General features: G+C 39.6%; 1 protein-coding gene across 1 annotated transcript in view; it reads left to right on the forward strand.

Moving 5' to 3' along the window:
* The window catches only part of IMPG1 (interphotoreceptor matrix proteoglycan 1), a 153,594-nt gene that overhangs the window by 18,947 nt on the left and 114,470 nt on the right, over positions 1-20,177 (forward strand). The window contains exons 3-4 of the mRNA XM_089333537.1: positions 15,421-15,657; positions 19,150-19,383. Of these exons, the coding sequence (XP_089189663.1) occupies positions 15,421-15,657; positions 19,150-19,383 (471 nt within the window). The remainder of the gene's footprint in view (positions 1-15,420; positions 15,658-19,149; positions 19,384-20,177) is intronic.

Raw genomic sequence — 20,177 nt, forward strand, 5'->3', positions numbered from 1 at the left:
TTAGGCCCTTGCATCAGAGTGGGAGACCTTGAAGAAGCTCCTGGCTCCTGGTTTCAGATCAGTGCAGCCCTGACCATTGCAGCCATTTGGGGAGTGAGCCAGCAGATGGAAGACTTGTCTCCCCATCTCTCCATCTCTCTGTCTGTAACTCTACCTCTCAAATAAGTAAAATAAAATCTTTTAAAAATTGTAAGCTTATGGCCGGCGCCGTGGCTCACTTGGCAAATCCTCTGCCTGCGGCACCGGCACCTTGGATTCTAGTCCCGGTCGGGGCGCCGGATTCTGTCCCCGGTTGCTCCTCTTCCAGTCCAGCTCTCAGCTGTGGCCCAGAAGGACAGTGGAGGATGGCCCAAGTGCTTGGGCCCCTGCATCCGCATGGGAGACCAGGAGGAAGAAGCTGGCTCCTGGCTTCGGATCAGCACAGCACTGGCCATAGCGGCCATTAGGGGAGTGAACCAACGGAAGGAAGACCTTTCTCTCTGTCTCTCTCTCACTGTCTAAAACTCTCCCTCTGTCTCTCTCTCTCTCACTGTCTAACTCTGCCCATTAAAAAGAAAAATTTAAGCTTATTAAAGTATAAATAAACTCCAATAATTTCACTGAAGCTCTTTATATCTAGGTCTGAGCCCATGAGTAGTTATTCCCAAAGAGTGGTGAGGCTACGGATGCCTGAAATTGTGCATAAGAGGTATCTGGCCCTCACCTCAGGCTACAGACAAAAATCAAGTCCAAGTGGATTAAAGACAAATGTAAGACCTGAAACTGCAGAATTAGAAGAAAACACAGGGTGAAAAATTCTTGACATTGGTCACAGCAGTGATTTTTTTAATATCATACAAAAAAGCCCCAAATAAAAATAGACAAATGGGATTCCATCAAACAATTTCCTGTACATCAAAGGAAACTATCAACACAATGAAAAGGCAGATTATGAATGAAGTGAAAATATTTGCAAACCATATATATGATAAGGGGTTTACATCTAATATGTATAAGGAAGTCACACAATTCAACAGCTAAACCACACATACATCTCTACAGAGAAGACACAAAAATGGCCAACTATAAAAAGGTACACTAATCACCAGGGAAATGCAAATCAAAGCCATCCCCTCAAACCTGTTAGGTCAGTTATCAAAAAGACAAGGAAAAACAAGTGTTGGAAAGGTATGAAGAAAAGTGAGCCCTTGCATACTGCCAGTGAGAATGTAAATTGATAGTCACTATGGAAAACAATACAGAGCTTCTTCATAAAGTTAAAATAGAATGAATAGCTATACAATTCAGTAATCTCTTCCAAGTATACACCCAAAGGAGATGAAATCAGTATCTCATAAAGATATGTTTTCCCATATTCATTGCAGCATTATTCATAGTAGCCACAATATAGAAACAACCCAAGTATTCGTTGAAAGATATATGAATAAAGTAAATGTGATAATCATACATCTATACATACCTACCTATAAACATAGCAAGTGTTTATATTGTTTGATATGTAATAAAAAAATTTAGTCTTAATAAAGAAGAGCCTGTCACTTGTGGCAACATGGATGAAGTGGGAGAATAGTATGTTAAGTGATATAAGGCAGACCCAGAAATAAAAGCATTGCATGATTTCATTTATATGTGTGATCTTAAAAAGTTAAATACATAGAAACAAAATAGAATAGTCATTACCAGGGATGTGGAGGGGAGGTGAATTGAGTAGAGAGGATACTCAATAGAATGTACAAGGTTGCAATTACACAAGATAAATAAGTCTAGAGATCAAGGTATGGCATAATGACTACAGTTAATAACATTATATTGGATTATATAACAGAAATTTGCTATGAAAGTAGTTTTCAGGTGTTCTTACCATCAAAAAAATGGTAACTATGTGAGGAGATGTGTATGTCAACTTGTTTTATTGTAGTCATTTTACTGTGTATACCAAAACATATGGTACATCTTAAAAATGTAGTTTTGAAAAATATTGAAAGAATATTGAGTAAAGAAAATCATAAAAGTAGGTGTTTGGCACTGCAGTTAAGAGGCTGCTAGGAACACTTGAATCCCGTGTTTAAGCACCTAGATTTGAGCCCTGGTTCCTCTAATTCCAAACGTGTAACAGCGGAGGCAACAGGTGATTCCTCAAATAATTGGATCCCTGCCAGCCACATGGAAGACAGGGATTGAATTCCTGCCTCCCACGCATTTGTTGAGTGAACCAGCTAATGGGAAATCAAAGATAGACAAATGGGGTTACGTCAAATGAAAATCACTCTTTTAATAAAGAAAATGATAAATGCAGACATATATATTAATATAACAAAATATGTAATCAATAAGCTATTTTTAATAGAGGTATCTGAGACACTATTATCTGGTATGGATATACTACAACACAATTTTCCTTCTTTGGTTGAGTGAGCTTGGTAGGTTGTATATTTCTGGGAATGTATCCACTTTTTTGAAATTTCAAATACATTTACAAAAAATTATTTATATATTTTTCATATTATAGACATGTATAGAAGGAATTATGTCCTCCTGTTCAATCCTGGTTTTGGTTTAGTTTCTCTTATCTTGTTCAATCTCATCTGTTTGCTTTTTCTTTGGTATTTTATATTTTCTTCTCTTATTTAAATTTATGATCTTCTGTTTTACATTTTATTACTTTGTTTCTTCTGTTTCATCTTTCCTTGTATTTTCTTTGAATTTCTTTTCTTTTCTTAGGCTAATCTCTTGAAATGTTTGCACAGATTATTATTGTTCAATTTTTTTTCTAAAGTAGCCATTTTAATGATATAAGTTCTCCTCTAAGAACTGCTATAACTTCATTCCAGAAGTTTTGATTATGTAATATTTTTCATCAGCTGATAAGAATATTTTTTATTTTTTAATTTTTTTTAGTTATTTGACAGATAAGAATATTTTCTAATAAACAATGTTTTTTCTTCAGCTTATGGGTTATTTGGAAGGATATTTTGAATTTTCAAACATAGAAATCAGAGCAGGTGCTGTAGCTCAGCAGGTTAAGTTGCCATAGCCTCATTATCAGAGTACCTGGGGTTGAGTCCCACTCAGGAATGCTTTTTTTTTTTTTTTTTTCTGACAGGCAGAGTGGACAGTGAGAGAGAGAGACAGAGAGAAAGGTCTTCCTTTGCCATTGGTTCACCCTCCAATGGCTGCCGCGGCCACGCGCTGCGGCCGGCGCACTGCGCTGATCTGAAGGCAGGAGCCAGGTGCTTCTCCTGGTCTCCCATGGGGTGCAGGGCCCAAGTACTTGGGCCATCCTCCACTGCACTCCCTGGCCACAGCAGAGAGCTGTCCTGGAAGAGGGGCAACCGGGACAGAATCCGGCGCCCCAGCTGGGACTAGAACCTGGTGTGCCGGCGCCGCTAGGCGGAGGATTAGCCTAGTGAGCCGCGGCGCCAGCCAGGAATGCTTTCAGCCAGCCTCCTGCTAATGCTCACTTTGGATAGCAAAGTGCCGAAGTACTTGGGTCCCTGCCACCCACACGGGATCTCAGAATGAGTTCCATTCTCTTGGCTTTGGCCTTCCCCCACGCCTCGTTGCAGGTATTTTGGGGCAAAACAACAGATGAATGATCTCCCCACCCCCTCAGCCTTTCAAATATGCAAGCATTTAAAAAGAAAAAACCCACAATGATCTGCAGTGGACACTAGTCATCTACTGCCTCTCAGGTGCATTAGAAAATGGCTCTGAAGGAGGAGAGGGGAACGCATCCCTGTTACAGCATTCCAAGAGGTGCCTTAACTCACTGTACCACAATGCCTGCACCCATCCTTTAATTCAATTTTTCCTAAACCTTTTAGAAGCTCCTTTGTATATAACCACTATGTCAGGTTTAAAAAGGCTTTTCAAATCTCCTCTCTCCTACTTATTTCTATTTTTTCATTCTTTCAATGAAAAGTTATCTTAAAATATACCTCCTATTTTTGTGGGTTTTATTTTCTTTATTGTCTGTGAAATTTTATCTATTTGCATGAATATTAAGTGTATAAAATCTCTTAAATTTTATTGTGTATAATTAAGGTATACCACATGGTACATATAGATAGTAAAAAGGTTTCTATAGGAAGGCAAATTAACACATCCATCATCCTGCAAAGTTACTCATTTTCTGCGCGTTTTTGCAGCAATAGCAGTTAAAATGTACATTTAGCTTGAATCTCAAATTCAAGGGTACTTCCAAAGTTTGTGGGAAACTAGAATCAAAATATTAGTTCATTTTCATGCCAAAACTTTGAAATCCATACATAGTTTTTTCATAATATGTAATTTTCATAAATTCATGAACTTTTTGAAGCTCTCTTATACAGTACACAGTATAGACAAGTCTAGAGAACTAATGTACAATATGAGGACTATAGGAAATGAAATTGTACTGTATCCAGAGTTGTTTCTGTTGTAAGTACCTCTGCTTTACCATGTTCCTAATTTCTTAATTATTTTATTTTATTTTATTTTATTGAAAGGCAGAGAAATAGACAGAAACAGGCAGAAAAATAGGTAGATAGAGGTCTCCCCAGATATCCACAACAGCTGGAGCTAGGCTACTGAAACCAGGAGCCAGGAAATCCACCTGGGTCTCCCACATTGGTGGCCAGGACACAAGTTCTTGAACCATCACCTGCTGACTCCGGAGTGCACATTAGCAAGAAGCTGGAATTAAAAGCAAAACTTAACTTGAACCCAGGTACTCCTGGACAGGATGGGGACATTCCAAGCAACATCTTAACTGCTGAGCCAAATGCTCACCCCTAATCCTTTTCTTCAATTGATATCCCCAAATTATATATATATATATATATGTGTGTGTGTGTATATAAAAGGCTGCCATGTAATGTTTTAATACATGCATACATTGTGTAACATTCAAATCAGGTATGCACATACATCTCAAATTTTTCTTTCTTTGAGGTTAAAAAATTCAAAATCGTTTCTTCTAGCTTTGTTGAAATATACAGCACATTACTATTATCTATAGTTACCCTATCATATCTAGCTGTAACTTAGTATCAGTGGGCCAACCTATCCCCATTGCTCCCTACTCTTCATTCTCCCAGTTGCTGGTCCCCGCTGTTATTCTTTCAACTTCTATGAAATCAAATTTTTGGATTCCACATAAAAGTAAAATAATACTTTTATAAAATTTCAACTTGTTACATCCTTCTAAGACTTTGAAACTTTATCAGTGGATGTTTCTATCTTCATCTTTGTAATACTTCCTGCTTAATAATGCTTTATCCCACTGTGCTGGATATGGTATCAATTAACAAGAGCCTATTGCGTACATTTCTTGCTTCCTCAATGTCAGGTTTTGTCACATTGGTGGCTTAAAATAGGGTGGAGTATTAACACATGGAAGCTGGTAAATGCTACAAATCTCACTCCATACCCCAGAGTTGGTTATTAAACACTTATCAGCAATACTCTGATTCCATTTGATATCAACATAACTATACCAGTTTTTTTTTTTTAAGATTTATTTATTTACTTAAAAGAGTGACACACACACACACACACACACACACACACAGAGGTCTTCCATTCTATGATTCACTCTCCAATTGGCGGCAACAGCTGCAGCTGTGCCAATCCAGAGCCAGGAGCCAGGAGCTTCTTCTGGGTCTCCCACATGGGTGCAGGGGCCCAAGGACCTGGGCCACCTTCTACTGCTTTCCCAGGCCATAGCAGAGAGCTGGATCAGAAGTGGAGTAGCCAGGTCTCTAACCGGCACCCAAATGGGATGCCGGCGCTTCAGGCCAGGGCGTTAACCCACTGAGCCACCGCGCTGGCCCCATCAGTTCTCTTCTAATTCATGCTTCATTTTATACATTTTTTTGCTATCCTTTTCATTGTAACCATCTGTATCCTTTGAGTTGTGTCTCTCAAAACAGCATTGGTAATGGGACTTTTTTAAATGCAATCTGACAATCTCTGTCTTTTAATAAAAAGCATTTTGTCTATATACACATAATGTGTCCCAAATATTGCTTTGGCCTAGCTTTACTAAAAGAATTACTTGTTGATTCTCTGAAATTCAAATTTGATTGAACATTGTATTTTCATTTACTAAATCGGGATATCCTATTTGTACCAGCTTAGTCCTAGGCCTCAGGATACAGTAGCACTGTAACATAAGAACTCACAAATCCTGTCACTTGTCTTCCCCTCTTATCTCCAAGGCAGCTTCACAGACCATAAGCAGTACCTGTCGGCTGCTCATGAATTACCTGGCACTTTCTGGCATGCCTCCTTGGTTTCTAAACTTTGTATCATGCTAGGCTATATAAATGCTCCAAAAAGCATGATGTTCCATATGTTTGTGAGGTATAGCTGTAACTTACCATCCACATCACCCGGATTTACTTATGAAATTCCATTCCGATTCTCTTAGCAGTGACATGTGTACTTATTTCAGCCCCACATTCTGAAACCTACGGAGCTGATCTAAGAATTGAGAAGATGAAGTCATGAAAATGGTTAGTGAAATTTCAGTGAATGCAGATGAGATGATTAGAAATGGTTTATGATCCTGGCCATATACATATAAGATGAAGGTTTCAGGATGACTTGAGGGATACTAAAAAATCCCAGCTTCTGGGGCAAATACTGGTTTATTTCTGTCAGCTCCTAAAAATTAGGCAACCATGTTTGAGACCTTAGCTATGCCAATAACAACATTATTGCTCTCACCTCAGTTTCACATCATGTTACTTCAGCCCTTTCTCAGTGTTAAACCAACTCCATTTGCCATTGCTTCAAAGTAATACATTTTACTATTAATCACAGCTTTTAAAAAATGTCCTATTCTCCTAGCTTTCAAGATTGGCTCACACACAGAATTTTCCTGGTTCTTGTTAGATATCCATGTAAAAAATATTTTATGATCCCTAACAGTTTTAACTTTTTTTGTCAAAATTCTCAAATATACCAAGAACAATCAACATGTTAGTCCTGTGGTTTCTCACAACCACTGGCACAGTGCTGCATACTCTGAGGGCACATAAACCCCTGCTTGAATGGAAAAAGGCACCCTCTTCCCCATTTATGGAAACATGGTTCTATATATGAAACAGGTGCAGCACCTCTGGAACTGGCAGCTTATGTGAGTGGACCTCAGCCAAGAGGCTGCATTTAGCAAGTGATTTCATGCCTTGATTGAAGGCAGCCCTGTAGGATTCTTTCTCCTCACCCCATAATACCTACTTCCCATATACTTCTATCCTTTTGCTGAGCATTCCTCCTCTTCCCAATATGACCTGCACTCTGTCACTACTAAGGGGGTGGGGAGTTGGCACATATATCTATTCTAGGTGGTTAAGGACATGGCCCTGCCAGTCTGCTGCTTCTTCACTCCCCGACATTTACTCAAGCTAAAGAGCTGGTAACCCCCCCGCCCCTGCTCAAAGGGTTGTCCCTTCTAGGCACAGAAGAGGCAATCAACCTTCTTTCTCTTTCCTACCTCTCCCTTCAACGTCAGTTCAGTTCTGCCTACTCAACAAGCTCTACATACACTCAACAAGAAACACAGTTTGTATAGCAGCAGAAAGTATCATCTCAACTATAGATTTGATTCTTCCTCTTTTCTTTATTTTCAGTGCAATGGAGTGGAAGAGGGGCTTAACACATGCTTACAGGCAGATAACTCTCTTGTGCCTTGTGTTGATTTTCCTTCTGACATGGCAAGTGTAATGGCTAAAACTAATTTTTACAATGAGAGAAAGATAGTTCAACTTTTCTACGCCTTTGAGAAAAGGGACCACTGATTTTAAGACAGTAGGGAGTACTATCACTGAGCAAATGCCAGTTTTGTAGGTAAGAAATTTCCTATGCTGCATACAATTTTCAATAGCTTCAGAGAAGAAAATGGCATAACATCCTCCCACCCATGCATCACTGGTAATGTTTGTGAATGTTTATTTACTTCATAATTCATTAAAGGAAATAACTGGAGATTCCCTTAATCTCTAAGATCCTTTTTTGCATCATTTATTCAAACATGTGTTGACTCTCAGCCCACAGATTGGGTTAGCAAAGTGTATGTTTAATAGGAACTACCTGTTGGAGGAAGGTGGGAAAACAAGATCTAGAAGCTCCTGCATTCTCCACGTGGTCATCCAAAAAACAATGTGCTTAAAATCCATGCAATTTTCTGAAATGGCATTGGATGGAATACTGAGGAAATCTATGCAAGTGGCTGCTGCATACTTAGTTATATTAAGCACAATATATATTTGATTGTCTTTGCTCCTTGGAAAAGGTTGACAATCTACTAAATGTAGGAGGAGGATAGAGATGCAAAAGATCACAGACAAGTGGATTGTTTACAGAAATGCTGAAGCTCTTCGCCCTTTTAGTGAGGTTAGAGAAGTTTGGGCAAGATTTAATAATTTTTTTAAAAAACTTCCAGTTATTGATTTGATCCTGAAACACTATCCTCTTTGTCTCTGTGGAGTTCATATTCTTCAAATGGAGATTTATGTTTTGTAGGAATTCCAGTAAATTTGTCTCTACTACCATCAATTCATTCATTAAAGCATTGAGTCTTTTTCCCTTAGGAAAATATACTGGATTTTCTAAGTGCTCATACCAAGAGTTGTTGTTTTCCTAGAAGTGATGCTGTGAAGGTCCCATTCTCCTATTCCTGTTGTCTATTATTGTCACTATATTAGAATTCTTCAAAATGTACATGGAAAATGCATATAATGAAAAAACTATGCTTGGATTTAAAAAATGTTGGTACCAAAGTTAACTTACTTTCAATTTCCCACAAATTTTTCAAAATATCCTACACGTGTACAGAAAGCCTTTATTGTAAACTTGTAGAGTTAGATGGCTAAAAAAAGAAATTCCTCCAGAAGAAAGAGTTTGGTAAGGAGTGGTCCAAGCAGGTTGGTAAGTTTTATATCCACTTGAATATCTAATGGGGAAAGAGACTACTTCATGGACAAAGAGGAGATTGAAATGGAAACTGTAATTAGCCTATGAATTTTGGTATAGGAGGGGAAAATAAACTCTTCAGTGACACAACAAGGAAATGATGTAACCTCTAATAGCTTCAAGGACACCCATCAATGTTAAGGTCATGTAGCCACCAGTCTACAACCTGGCATGGAAATGGTACTGTTGACAGAAGGTCCAAGTTTCACATTAGCTAGTGGACACATTTAGACAATTCAAACATAAATGTTAAACAATAAACCCAGCATTTCAGAGCTGCCACTCCTTCCATGGCCAGATTTGACTTTTTCCTAGATAAAGTAATGTTTGAACTCAATGTATGGATTAAGTGATTGTTCCTTTAACTTTCTGTATATTTGGAAATTTCCAAACTTGTTATGGCTACTTGAAGATTCTGAAGCAGTTCCAGGAAAAAGTGTCTTAAAAAGAGGGAAAAAATAAAAAACACCCTCTCCAACTAAAGCCTTCAGTGTGGACCATTTTCTGTGGGCTGCAGAAAGTCTCCCTGTCCATAAATACGTGCTCCTTCCTGCCTAATTGAATGCTTTCCATTTTCCAGGATTCTCACAAGAACCTCCCAGCCCAAAGGCAGCCCATCCTACCATGCTGAATTTCAGCTTTCTCTCAAATGGTCTGTCTTACTCCAAATCAGTGTCCTCATCACCACCCCCATCAACAAATGTCAATACTCAAACTCACAGAAATGATCATTGACATTATATTTTACAATGTTCCATTTCATGATACAATAATCCCACTTTACCCATGGCTTCACTTTCAGCAGTTTGTAGTAGAACCAAAGACAACCACAATCCACTAATATTAAAGGGAATATTCCAGAAGTAAACCACTTAGAAGTCTCAAATTGCATGCCATTCTGAGCAACATGATGAAATCTCTAGCTCTCCTGCTGTATCCAACACAGGAGATGAATCATCCCCTGATCCAGCATATCCACGAAGTACATGCTTCCTGCCTGCGGGTCACCTAGTAACCATCTCAGTTATCTTATCAATTGTCACAGCATCACCACAGGTCCTGTGTTCAAGTCATCCTTACTTTACTTAATTAGTAAGCCCCAAATTTTAAGTTGAAAAGAATTTCCTTTCAGTTAAAAAGTGAAAGTTCAGGATTTAATAAGTAAATTAAAGATCATATGCTAAGTTGCTAATGTCTGTGGTAAGAAAGAATCTTCTGTCCATGAAGTTACAAAGAAGGAAAAAACAATGTGCTAGTTTTGCCATCAGTGTGCTTCAAACTGAAAAAGTCATGGCCACAATGCACAATATGTGCTTAGACTGTATGGGAAAGCATCAAAGTTATTTGTGTAAGGAAAAATATTGGCTACAAAAAGGTCAGTGCAATCTACTGTCTCAGGCATCCACTGAGGGACTTGAAACATATCTCTCCACCCCAACAGGTAAGGAGGGACTATTGTATTTTATATTAGATAGTAATCCTTGCTGATGAGTGTCACATTAACATGTTGAATACACCAGGATCTATGGACACATTTCAAAAGTTGAAGTAAAAAGTAAAAGAAGGGAAAGATAAACCATGAATGTGGTGTCAGGGAAATTGTCTATGTAGGACTTTGCTTTATTCTAGAGAAGCAGAGAGATAAAGATATTTCAAAGTGTTTCACTACAAGTGTAAATAGAAAAATGACTCAATAGCTAGAAGAAATGTGAAATCAAGAGGAGGACTCTTTTAAAAATTATTTTATTTATTTAAGAAGGTGATAGACACAGAGAGAGAGAAAGAGCTGCCACCCACTGGTTTACTCCCCAAAAGCCCACAGTGGCTGGAGCTGAAGCCAAATCCAGGAATGCAATTCTGGTCTCCCATGTGGCAGGAGCCAACTACCTGAGCCATGGTCATTGCCTCCCAGGGGCTGCATTAGTGGAAATCTGGAGCCAGGAGCCAGTGCCAGGAATTGAACCCAGATACTCCAGCATTCTAACAGCTAAACTAAATGCTTGCCCCTTGAGAGTTTTTCTTTTTCTTTTTTTTAGTCATTACCTTTTATTTATTAGGATTATGGCCTTTTTTTTTTAACTTTTATTTAATGAATATAAATTTCCAAAGTACAGCTTATAAATTACAATGGCTTCCCCCCCATAACGTCCCTCCAACCCGCAACCCTCCCCTTTCCCACTCCCTCTCCCCTTCCATTCACATCAAGATTCATTTTCGATTCTCATTATATACAGAAGATCAGTTTAGCATACATTAAGTAAAGATTTCAACAGTTTGCTCCCACACAGAAACATAAAGTGAAAAATACTGTTTGAGTACTAGTTATAGCATTAAATCTCAATGTACAGCACACTAAGGACAGAGATCCCACATGAGGAGTAAGTGCACAGTGACTCCTGTTGTTGACTTAACAAATTGACACTCTTGTTTATGGCATCAGTAATCACCCTAGGCTCTTGTCATGAGCTGCCAAGGCTATGGAAGCCCCCTGAGTTCACCGACTCTGATCATATTTAGAAGAGGCCATGGTCAAAGTGGAGGTTCTGTCCTCCCTTCAGAGAAAGGTACCTCCTTCTTTGATGACCCGTTCTTTCCACTGGGATCTCACTCGCAGAGATCTTTCATTTAGGTGTTTTTTTTTTTTTTTTTTTTCCCCAGAGTGTCTTGGCTTTCCATGCCTGAAATACTCTCATGGGCTTTTCAGCCGGATCTGCATGCCTTAAGGGCTGATTCTGAGGCCAGAGTGCTGTTTAGGACATCTGCCATTCTATGGGTCTGCTGTGTATCTCACTTCCCATGTTGGATCATTCTCTCCCTTTTTTTATTCTATCAGCTAGTATTTGCAGACACTATTCTTGTTTATGTGATCCCTTTGGTTCTTAGTCCTATCATTATGATCAATTGTGAACAGAAATTGATCACTGAGAGTTTTTCTTAACAGAAGTAACAGAAATAACATGTTTGTGCACATATAGGAATAATTCAGTGGGAAGGGGGTGGAAATAATGAGGCAGGGAAGTTAAAGGAGAGTTTCTGGAAGAAGGTGCTTGAGCAGTGAAGAAGGATGCTATCTGGTCCATGAGGAAAGGTGCTGGTCTCAGGCAGGGTGCAGGCCAATTGCTAAATTTTCACAGCAGGGAAAGTAGCGTATATTAGCAGAGATGCAAGCAGTGAGCAGATGCAGTCCTGAAAGTCCAGGAAGCTCTGGCTCCGCTTGTTCTCAGTAAAATATGAAATCAAGTTATCAACTGAGAGTGAAAATTGGCAAGGAGATAGAGGAAATCTGAGAAAGTTGTGTATGGCTCTCCAGCTGAGTGGGAAACTGAATGGACCAAGAAAACGTGTGATGTTATTTAAGGATCATAAATGTAAAGAAGGTCATGACGCTTCTTTTTCTCCAGTCACTCTCAGCTACAAGGATGCAGATGAGGAGTAGGCAGAGGTTTGGATTTAAACATCACTGTGGTGTTGCCTGACAATAATTGTGGGGCAAGGGAGTTTGGGGCTTGTCATCCTAAAGGACTAGGCAACAGGGACAACTTTCCTCATTGATAGTTACTATGTTTAATCGGTCCCATTGATTAGTTATTGACTTATTTATAAATAATTGAAAATGCCTGGGAGTAAAGATTTTTACTAAAATATAATTTATACATAAGCCATCTCTTTTCCGTTTTGGTGCTCATTCACAAAAGAATTTTATGTTTGTCTTTTCACCTAGAATTGTATTGTAATGTAATGGCTATGTCCTAAACCTCTGATATTAGACACTGGAGAGGGGGAAGAAATTCAAGGGCATGGAGAGTTGCAATAATGTGGGTAGAAAGGAAATATGAAGCTGTTTTTGTGTTCTAGTGGGCTCTAAAACAAATATAATTCGGGGCCGGCGCCATGGCTCACTTGGTTAATCCTCTGCCTGCGGCACCAGCATCCCACGTGGGCACCGGGTTCTAGTCCAGGTTGCCCCTCTTCCAGTCCAGCTCTCTGCTGCAGCCTGGGAGGGCAGTGGAGGATGGCCCAAGTGCTTGGGCGCCTGCACCATCATGGGAGACCAGTAAAAAGCACCTGGCTCCTGGCTTCGGATCGGCACAGCACCGGCCATAGTGGCCATTTGGAGGTGAACCAATGGAAGGAAGACCTTTCTCTCTGTCTCTCTCTCTCTCTAACTCTATGTGTCAAATAAATAAATATATATATATATATATATATATATAATATATATAACTCATATTGTGAAAGACCAATGAATACTTCCACAGGGTTTTATCTATTTTTAGAGGGAGAGACAAAGAGAGAGATCCTCCAGCCACCAACTCACTCCCTAAACGGAGCTGGGCCAATCCAAAGCCAGGAGCCAGGATCTTCCTCCAGGTCTCCCATGTGGGCACAGAGGCCCAAGCAGTTGGGCCCTCCTCCACTATTCTCCTAGTCCATAAGCTGGATGCGAAGAGAAGTAGTCAGTTCACAAACTGGGGTCCACGTGGGGTACTGGCACTGCAGATAGAGACTTAACCCACTATGCCACAGTGCCAACCCTATTATTTATCATTTACTTAATATACATTGACTATCGTGTACAAGATATTATACATACTAATCAAGCACCTAGGTGAATTGACAAAGGGAGTCTGGGATTATAATACAGATGTTAAAGGTAGTTGTAGTCTAAAGGGTGAAATTAATATATTGAACTAATGATTTTGCGAAGCTGGACAAAGCCAGCACCACAACCATGCATTTGTTCCTTTGATTTTCTGCTATATACTGCATACAGCATGAATCACAGTAGGCACTCGATGAATACTGGTGAATCCGTGAATGCCATATAAAGATATGAACCGCTTTGGAAGAACACAAGGAAGCAAGGAACAAATTCCAAGTGTGGGATCTGAGAAAACTTAGAGGGAAGTTTGCACGTCAGCTGGTCTTTGAGGGTGAAGTCAGAGCCCAACAAAGAGGGAAGGAACAGAGGGGCTTTCCAGGACAAAGCCAACATGCAATGAGCACAGCAGTGTGGAAGACAGGACGAGTCAGGGGCAGAAGCACAGTCCATGTGAGGACTGAGGAGCCGTCTGGTGAATCTTAGAACAGAGGAAGAGGAATGCACAGATTATCCGACAAAAGAGCTCTTACTGCGCACTCACACTGTGCCCAACTGTGCTTTAAGCACTGCCCATGCAGTCACTCATTTAATGTCACTGAAGCCCAATAAAGGAGGTGTTATTCTTCCTTAGTTTCCATGTGAGGAGATGCAAAAAGTCCTTGAAGAATAAAACTACCCAAATTTTACAGTAAGCAAATGACAGAGCCAGTCTGAGTAAAACTTTTTATTTATTTGTTTATTTTTTGGGTCACAGAGAGAGACAGAAAGCTCCCATCTGCTAGTTCTTTCCCCAAATGCCTGCAGTAGCGTCCAGCAGAGGCTCAATCTAGTAGCCAAGAACTCAGTCGTGGTCTCCCTCACTAGAGGTAGGAACGCAAGTACTTGAGCCATCACTTGCTCAGGAATGGAGGGCGGTTCCTAAAATGGGACAAAGGCATCTTATTCAATTCCTTAACCTCTGAGCCAAACACTTGACCAATGTTTTAAATAACTGAGTGATATTGTATGATTTGTGCTGTTATTTTTTTCTTTCACAAATAATGAATATATTTAGGTTAATTCTAAAAAATAAATACCTTGCATATGATGGCTGTGCTTCACCTGTGTTCAGAAGTTCTGAATATTCAAATGTATTAATTTCCATTTTTTCTTTCTTCATTCGATGACATGACTATTTCCCAAAACTGTTGATTTAGGGGTTGTATAATTTATAAAAGCACAAGTTCATATTTTTTTCCAAATCCAGAATATATTTCAACTAAAGTTTTCTAAAATTCTCTCATTCCGGGAAAGATGGATTTTTGTTTGCTGAAATCAGTTTACTCTTCTCTTCTCTGTATAATTTTGAACTTCATTCAGTGATAGTTGTCAATGGCAGCCAATTCATCATCATGCAGGTAGTACTCGTGTTCTGCCATCATCCTAGAAAAGTGTTTTCTGCCTCAAAAATCTTTCCAGTCTCCTGCAAATATATTCCTTCTTTATGATAGATCTTGAAACTATGAATTCATTCTCATTAAACTTTTACCTACTTTTTCCAAACATATAAACAAAAAACATCAAACTCATGAAAATGCATCTAAAGAATCTTTAAAAATTCAATTCAATATCAATATTACAGTTTATGCAGCAATGGAAAACAGCATCTAATCTGATTTAATTGCCTTACCCGAGAGTACTTTCATTAGCTCCAACAAACACCAGCTCTTTTACCTCATTGGCATCGGTAACATTCTTGCTTCAACTCCTTCTTCCTTTTCTCCCTTTTCCTTACTGACTTCCTTTATTTATTTTACTTGAAATTCTTGAGACAGACACAAACTATCTTTGTCAGTGAGATTGTGCTATAAACATCCTAGGATCCAAGCAAGTCTCAGATCCTTTTCTCAGAGCCCTTGCCCACCTCTTCTCTGGCAATGACTTAGGAAAGAAGCAGACAAAAGATTCCGACCTCAGTACAAACTATGTTATCATCACGGTGACGGCTGCTTTCTCTAACATAGAAAGGGAGCTGTGGTATCTAATATTCATGTGGTCAAGTCTAAAGTTGAGACAAAAAGGAACTCTCCGCAGTGTGATCTTTTGCTATCCCAGAGGTCAGGAATAGGATCACTGTGTGGAGGTCACTGGAAGGCAATTATCAGCCCCAAGGATGAATTATCTAAGTGGAGATATTTAGAAATGGAACAGGAGGTTTCCTAGAGGAGGGAAGCAGCTATTTGTAGAGTACTTGTCTTGGGCCTCCACTAGCAAGGAAATATTTTAAAATAGGAGACCATATAACTTATTTTCAAAACCCAGACATATTTGAAAATGGAAAGATTACAATAAATCAGGATATCCCAGATCCTGAATAACATAAGCTATTCTAATTCAGCATTGTGGTAGACCACCAGCAGTGTGAAGAACAGAGGAAGACCGACTGTAGGCAGGGGTAGGGAACAGGTGGGAGCCAGGAGAATGCTGGGAAACAAGGCAAATCTGTAACCTTCCCACTCCTCTTCCATAACCACCATGGTAGAATGAAGCCTAAACACCACTTCTAACAGGATCTATGAGTGTGAGCCTGGATATGAGCAAAGTGTAACACCCAGATGGGGCCACTTGGGAATAACTGGAGGACAGGGACAATGTTCCCAAAGACAGGGTGGAAACCATACTCTCCCCGGGCTGGTGCCGTGGCTCACTTGGTTAATCCTTGCGGCTCCAGCATCCCATATTGGGCACCGGGTTCTAGTCCCAGTTGCTCCTCTTCCAGTCCAGCTCTCTGCTGTGGCGCGGGAGGGCAGTGGAGGATGGCCCAGGTGCTTGGGTCCCTACACCCGCATGGGATACCAGGAAGAAGCACCCGACTCCTGGCTTCCAATCTGCTCAGCACCAGCCATAGCGCCATTTGGGGAGTGAACCAATGGAAGGAAGACCTTTCTCTCTGTCTCTCTCTCTCACTGTCTATAACTCTACCTGTCAAATAAATTAAAAAAAAAAAAATCCTTACTCTTCCCATGCCAAATTATTCAGAGAATTCTACACTGTATAGCAAGAAGTAAGATCAAGACCAGCCCCAAAAGACTGAAGATTAGGGATGTGGCAAACTTGAAAACAGGATCAGCTTAATAGAAGGACTCCCTGACATTGCAAGCAGGCATTATGAGAAGAATTGAGAAGGGCAGGGCAAAAGCAGAGCCCAGTGTCCCTAAATATGGTATGTGCCATCCCACCTAGGCCTAGAATTATCCAAAGATGCGTGCTTCTTCTTTTATGCTAATGACAACTAAACTGTAAGGCTGCTACAAAACACACCAAACACCAGAGTAAGAGAAAGGGTTTATTGATGGGGGAATTCTGACAGGTCGGACAGAAGGGGCGAAGAAGAAAGCAGGAAGCAGGTCCTGTTAGACCTTTGCCAAGGGGAGGGCAGGGAAGTAGGAGCACCAAATCCCACCAGGATGAGAGTGGAGCTGACACCTGTGGTTGGGCCATGGGGCTTAGGACCAAAACTTACTGTGCAAGGTGGCAACAGGGCCTAAGATGGTGTCTGGCGTATAGATGGCGCCACAGATAAGATGGCACCTTTTACTCTCACAAAAACTTAAACTTTACTATGATAATATCATAGCAATCTATATAGTGTCCCAATGGGTTATTAAAATGAACATTACTTTGCAAAAATTTACATTTGCAATATGCAGTGGATTCTAACCGCTGTGTGCCTGGCTCTTATCTCCCTTCGGCACAGTGCTGCACTGTTGAAAGGTCACCTTCCACTTTGCCATGTTGCTAGTTTGACTCAGGGAAAACTGACTAGACCTCCACGGTAAGACTGAACCACTCCAGCTAAGTGCAGTTCCCCGCCCTGGGATTACTCAAATCAAACCAGCAGCACTGGCATATCCCTCGGCAACTGGTCTTGATCCACACATATAGCCTACATCAGGTAGAAAAGATATTATTTGACATGAACAAGGAAAGGAGTGGCACCCCAGTTGCTGCTAAACCACTATTAGAAAATTCAGTGGAAAGCCACCAGGTGTGGAGCAGAACCCAGGGAAAGGCAGGAGGTCAGAGCAGAGCTCAATTTTCACTAGGCATTCCCTACCTACAGCTTTTCTTTGCATCCAATAATTACTTCCTTGATGTGTAAGCCAGTTTGAGATAGGCTATCTTGACTCTTCAATGGGAAACATCTCTATAGAGTTATAAAGCAGGGGTTCCCAAAGCTATATGTATATTAGAATTACCTGAGGATCTTCACAAATCATTGATAACTCTGTTCTACTCGGAGATTATGATTTATTGGTCTATCTGCAGTTGGGAGAGTCAGTTAACCCCTAAACTCTGTTCTTTCCTGGTAATTCTTTCCTAAGACTTTTCCACTGCCCAGGACTCAAGGAGCACTCTGATACTCTCCATCCAGAGTGACAGAGAATACACATTCCCACCAGGGCTCTACCTTCCATCATGAAGGAGAGGTACTTTCAACAAGATGTGAATTGCTCTCACCCTGCTCAGATTCTGTTGATTTTTTTTGTCTGTAACCACATTTAAACAGAAATGGGTTTGAAAGCCTTCCCTACTAATATGGAAATGTGAATCTCTATAAAGCACATGCTTGAAGTCTTAAGGGGCCACAGTGAGTGATCTCAACAGTTCATCAATAATTCCGTTCTCAAATGGTAGTATAGATGAAAGAGATAAAGACAAGAGAAGAAATTGAAATCTGACTATACTGTTAATGGGCTTGGCACTTCTGTAGTATCCTACTACATGGTAAACTGAGAAATAAAATGTTTCATCAAAATAGTAAAACTTTTGTAAGAATGATATGAAATGTCCATGAAAATTTCTAAAAGTTTAGTGAATATGTTACTATTATGAAAAGTCCAGAAAGTTAAAAAGGAAATCCAAATGTAACCCCAGTAGACATAGCCACACTAATACAATGAATCACTCAGTTACATTCTTTGCCAGCTCCTCTCGTTGCCCTTGCCATTGTCCTATCATCCACACCTCAAACAGCAGGTTGGCTCTGTAAATGCAAGTCTAAAGTTCACCCTTGCTCCAAGTCACTTTCAACTAAACTTCCACTCTCTGAGCCTCCTCCCCCCTACAGCTAGGAATCCCAGAGCTGCCACTAACAGACGGGAAGATTATTTTGTTGTATTTTTCCCCTTGGTTTTTAGAAGTACTTGACTTCCTCATCAAGAGTACATCTTTGGGTACCACAATGCTGAGTCACTCCCACATGCATTATAATGTCTATCAAACGAGACATCCCTCGGGAGGCTTGAGTGCTAAGTAGAGTGATTTTTAGAGAGATGTGTGAGAAATGGTTTCAATATTTGGCAGTGCCTACAGGCAAGATGATTTGAGACGCTGATATTATAAAAAAAAATCAGCTCATTATACTATTCTCTTATTCCTGAAAATGGCTTGTCATTGCAATAATTCATTTGGCAGTTGTACCAAGATAGAAATTTCATAAACTAGAGGATTATAATTTTTAGTTTTATTTAGTTCATTTTTCCTTCTATATCATAAATATCACATGAATGTATATACTCACTGGGAAATCAATCTTTCTCTTACAGATATCTCCATTAAAATACACCATTCTGAGACTAAAGACATAGACAATGTCCCAAGAATTGAAACAACTGAAAGTATTGCAAAAATGCACAAAGTTTCTACTATGAGGCGAATATTCGATCTGGCAAAGCGTCGAACAAAAAGATCAACTTTTTTCCCATCTGGGGTTAAAATCTGTCCACAGGAATCCATGAAACAAATTTTAGCCAGTCTTCAAGCTTATTATAGATTGAGAGGTAAGGAAAGACATGAAATATTTTGAGCTCTTTGTTCCATTAATTCCTTCCCTTTCATTCATCTGTAGGTGGTCCTTAGCCCCAAAATCCAGAGTTTCTCATTTAGCCACAGGAATTACAAAAACCAGCCTATTAATCCAATAGTAAATGTAGAATAAACATTCAAAACTAACTTTAGATATGAGTTCTTACCTTGAAATAACATCTTCTGCAACACAAAACTATTAGGACATTTGACAAGTCACCAGAAAGAGCACCTGGATATGAAGTTTTACCTCTTTTTTTTTGTCAAATTCCAATATTGAATTTTAATATTCTTCTTATGAAGTTAGAAACATAAAATTATTCCAAGGTGAGAAATCTGAATGACTTAAGAATTAATTTTTAAAAACAACGATACCATCCAGAGTCTTTTTACCTCCTTAATAAGTGTAAACTATTACTGCTGACCTAAAAAATAAAATAAAAAAGCTGAATTTTGGAAACCTGAAAGACACATTGGAGCGCAAAGGAGACACAAATTAAGAATGGCTACCAAAATGTATTAGAGGGATATTACTGTGGTTTTCAGCAGAGTTAAAGTGCAGATTTACCCCCAAGACAGCATAATAGGCTTCTTCATTCCCAGGACACTAATGGATTAAGTTACACCACAGCCATCAGCAGCCATCTTTTTTCTTCACTTATCACAGGTTTAAAAAAATCTCCATGGCTTCTTCTTAAGTGAAAAAAATCTTTGTTGACTGCTGTTAAACTCCTCAAGTAGCTCCAAGTACTGCAGAGTACCTTCGCCT

This window comes from Oryctolagus cuniculus, chromosome 5 (genome assembly GCF_051225735.1).
Source record: "Oryctolagus cuniculus isolate XC-2025 breed Fujian yellow rabbit chromosome 5, ASM5122573v1, whole genome shotgun sequence".
NCBI lineage: Eukaryota > Metazoa > Chordata > Mammalia > Lagomorpha > Leporidae > Oryctolagus > Oryctolagus cuniculus.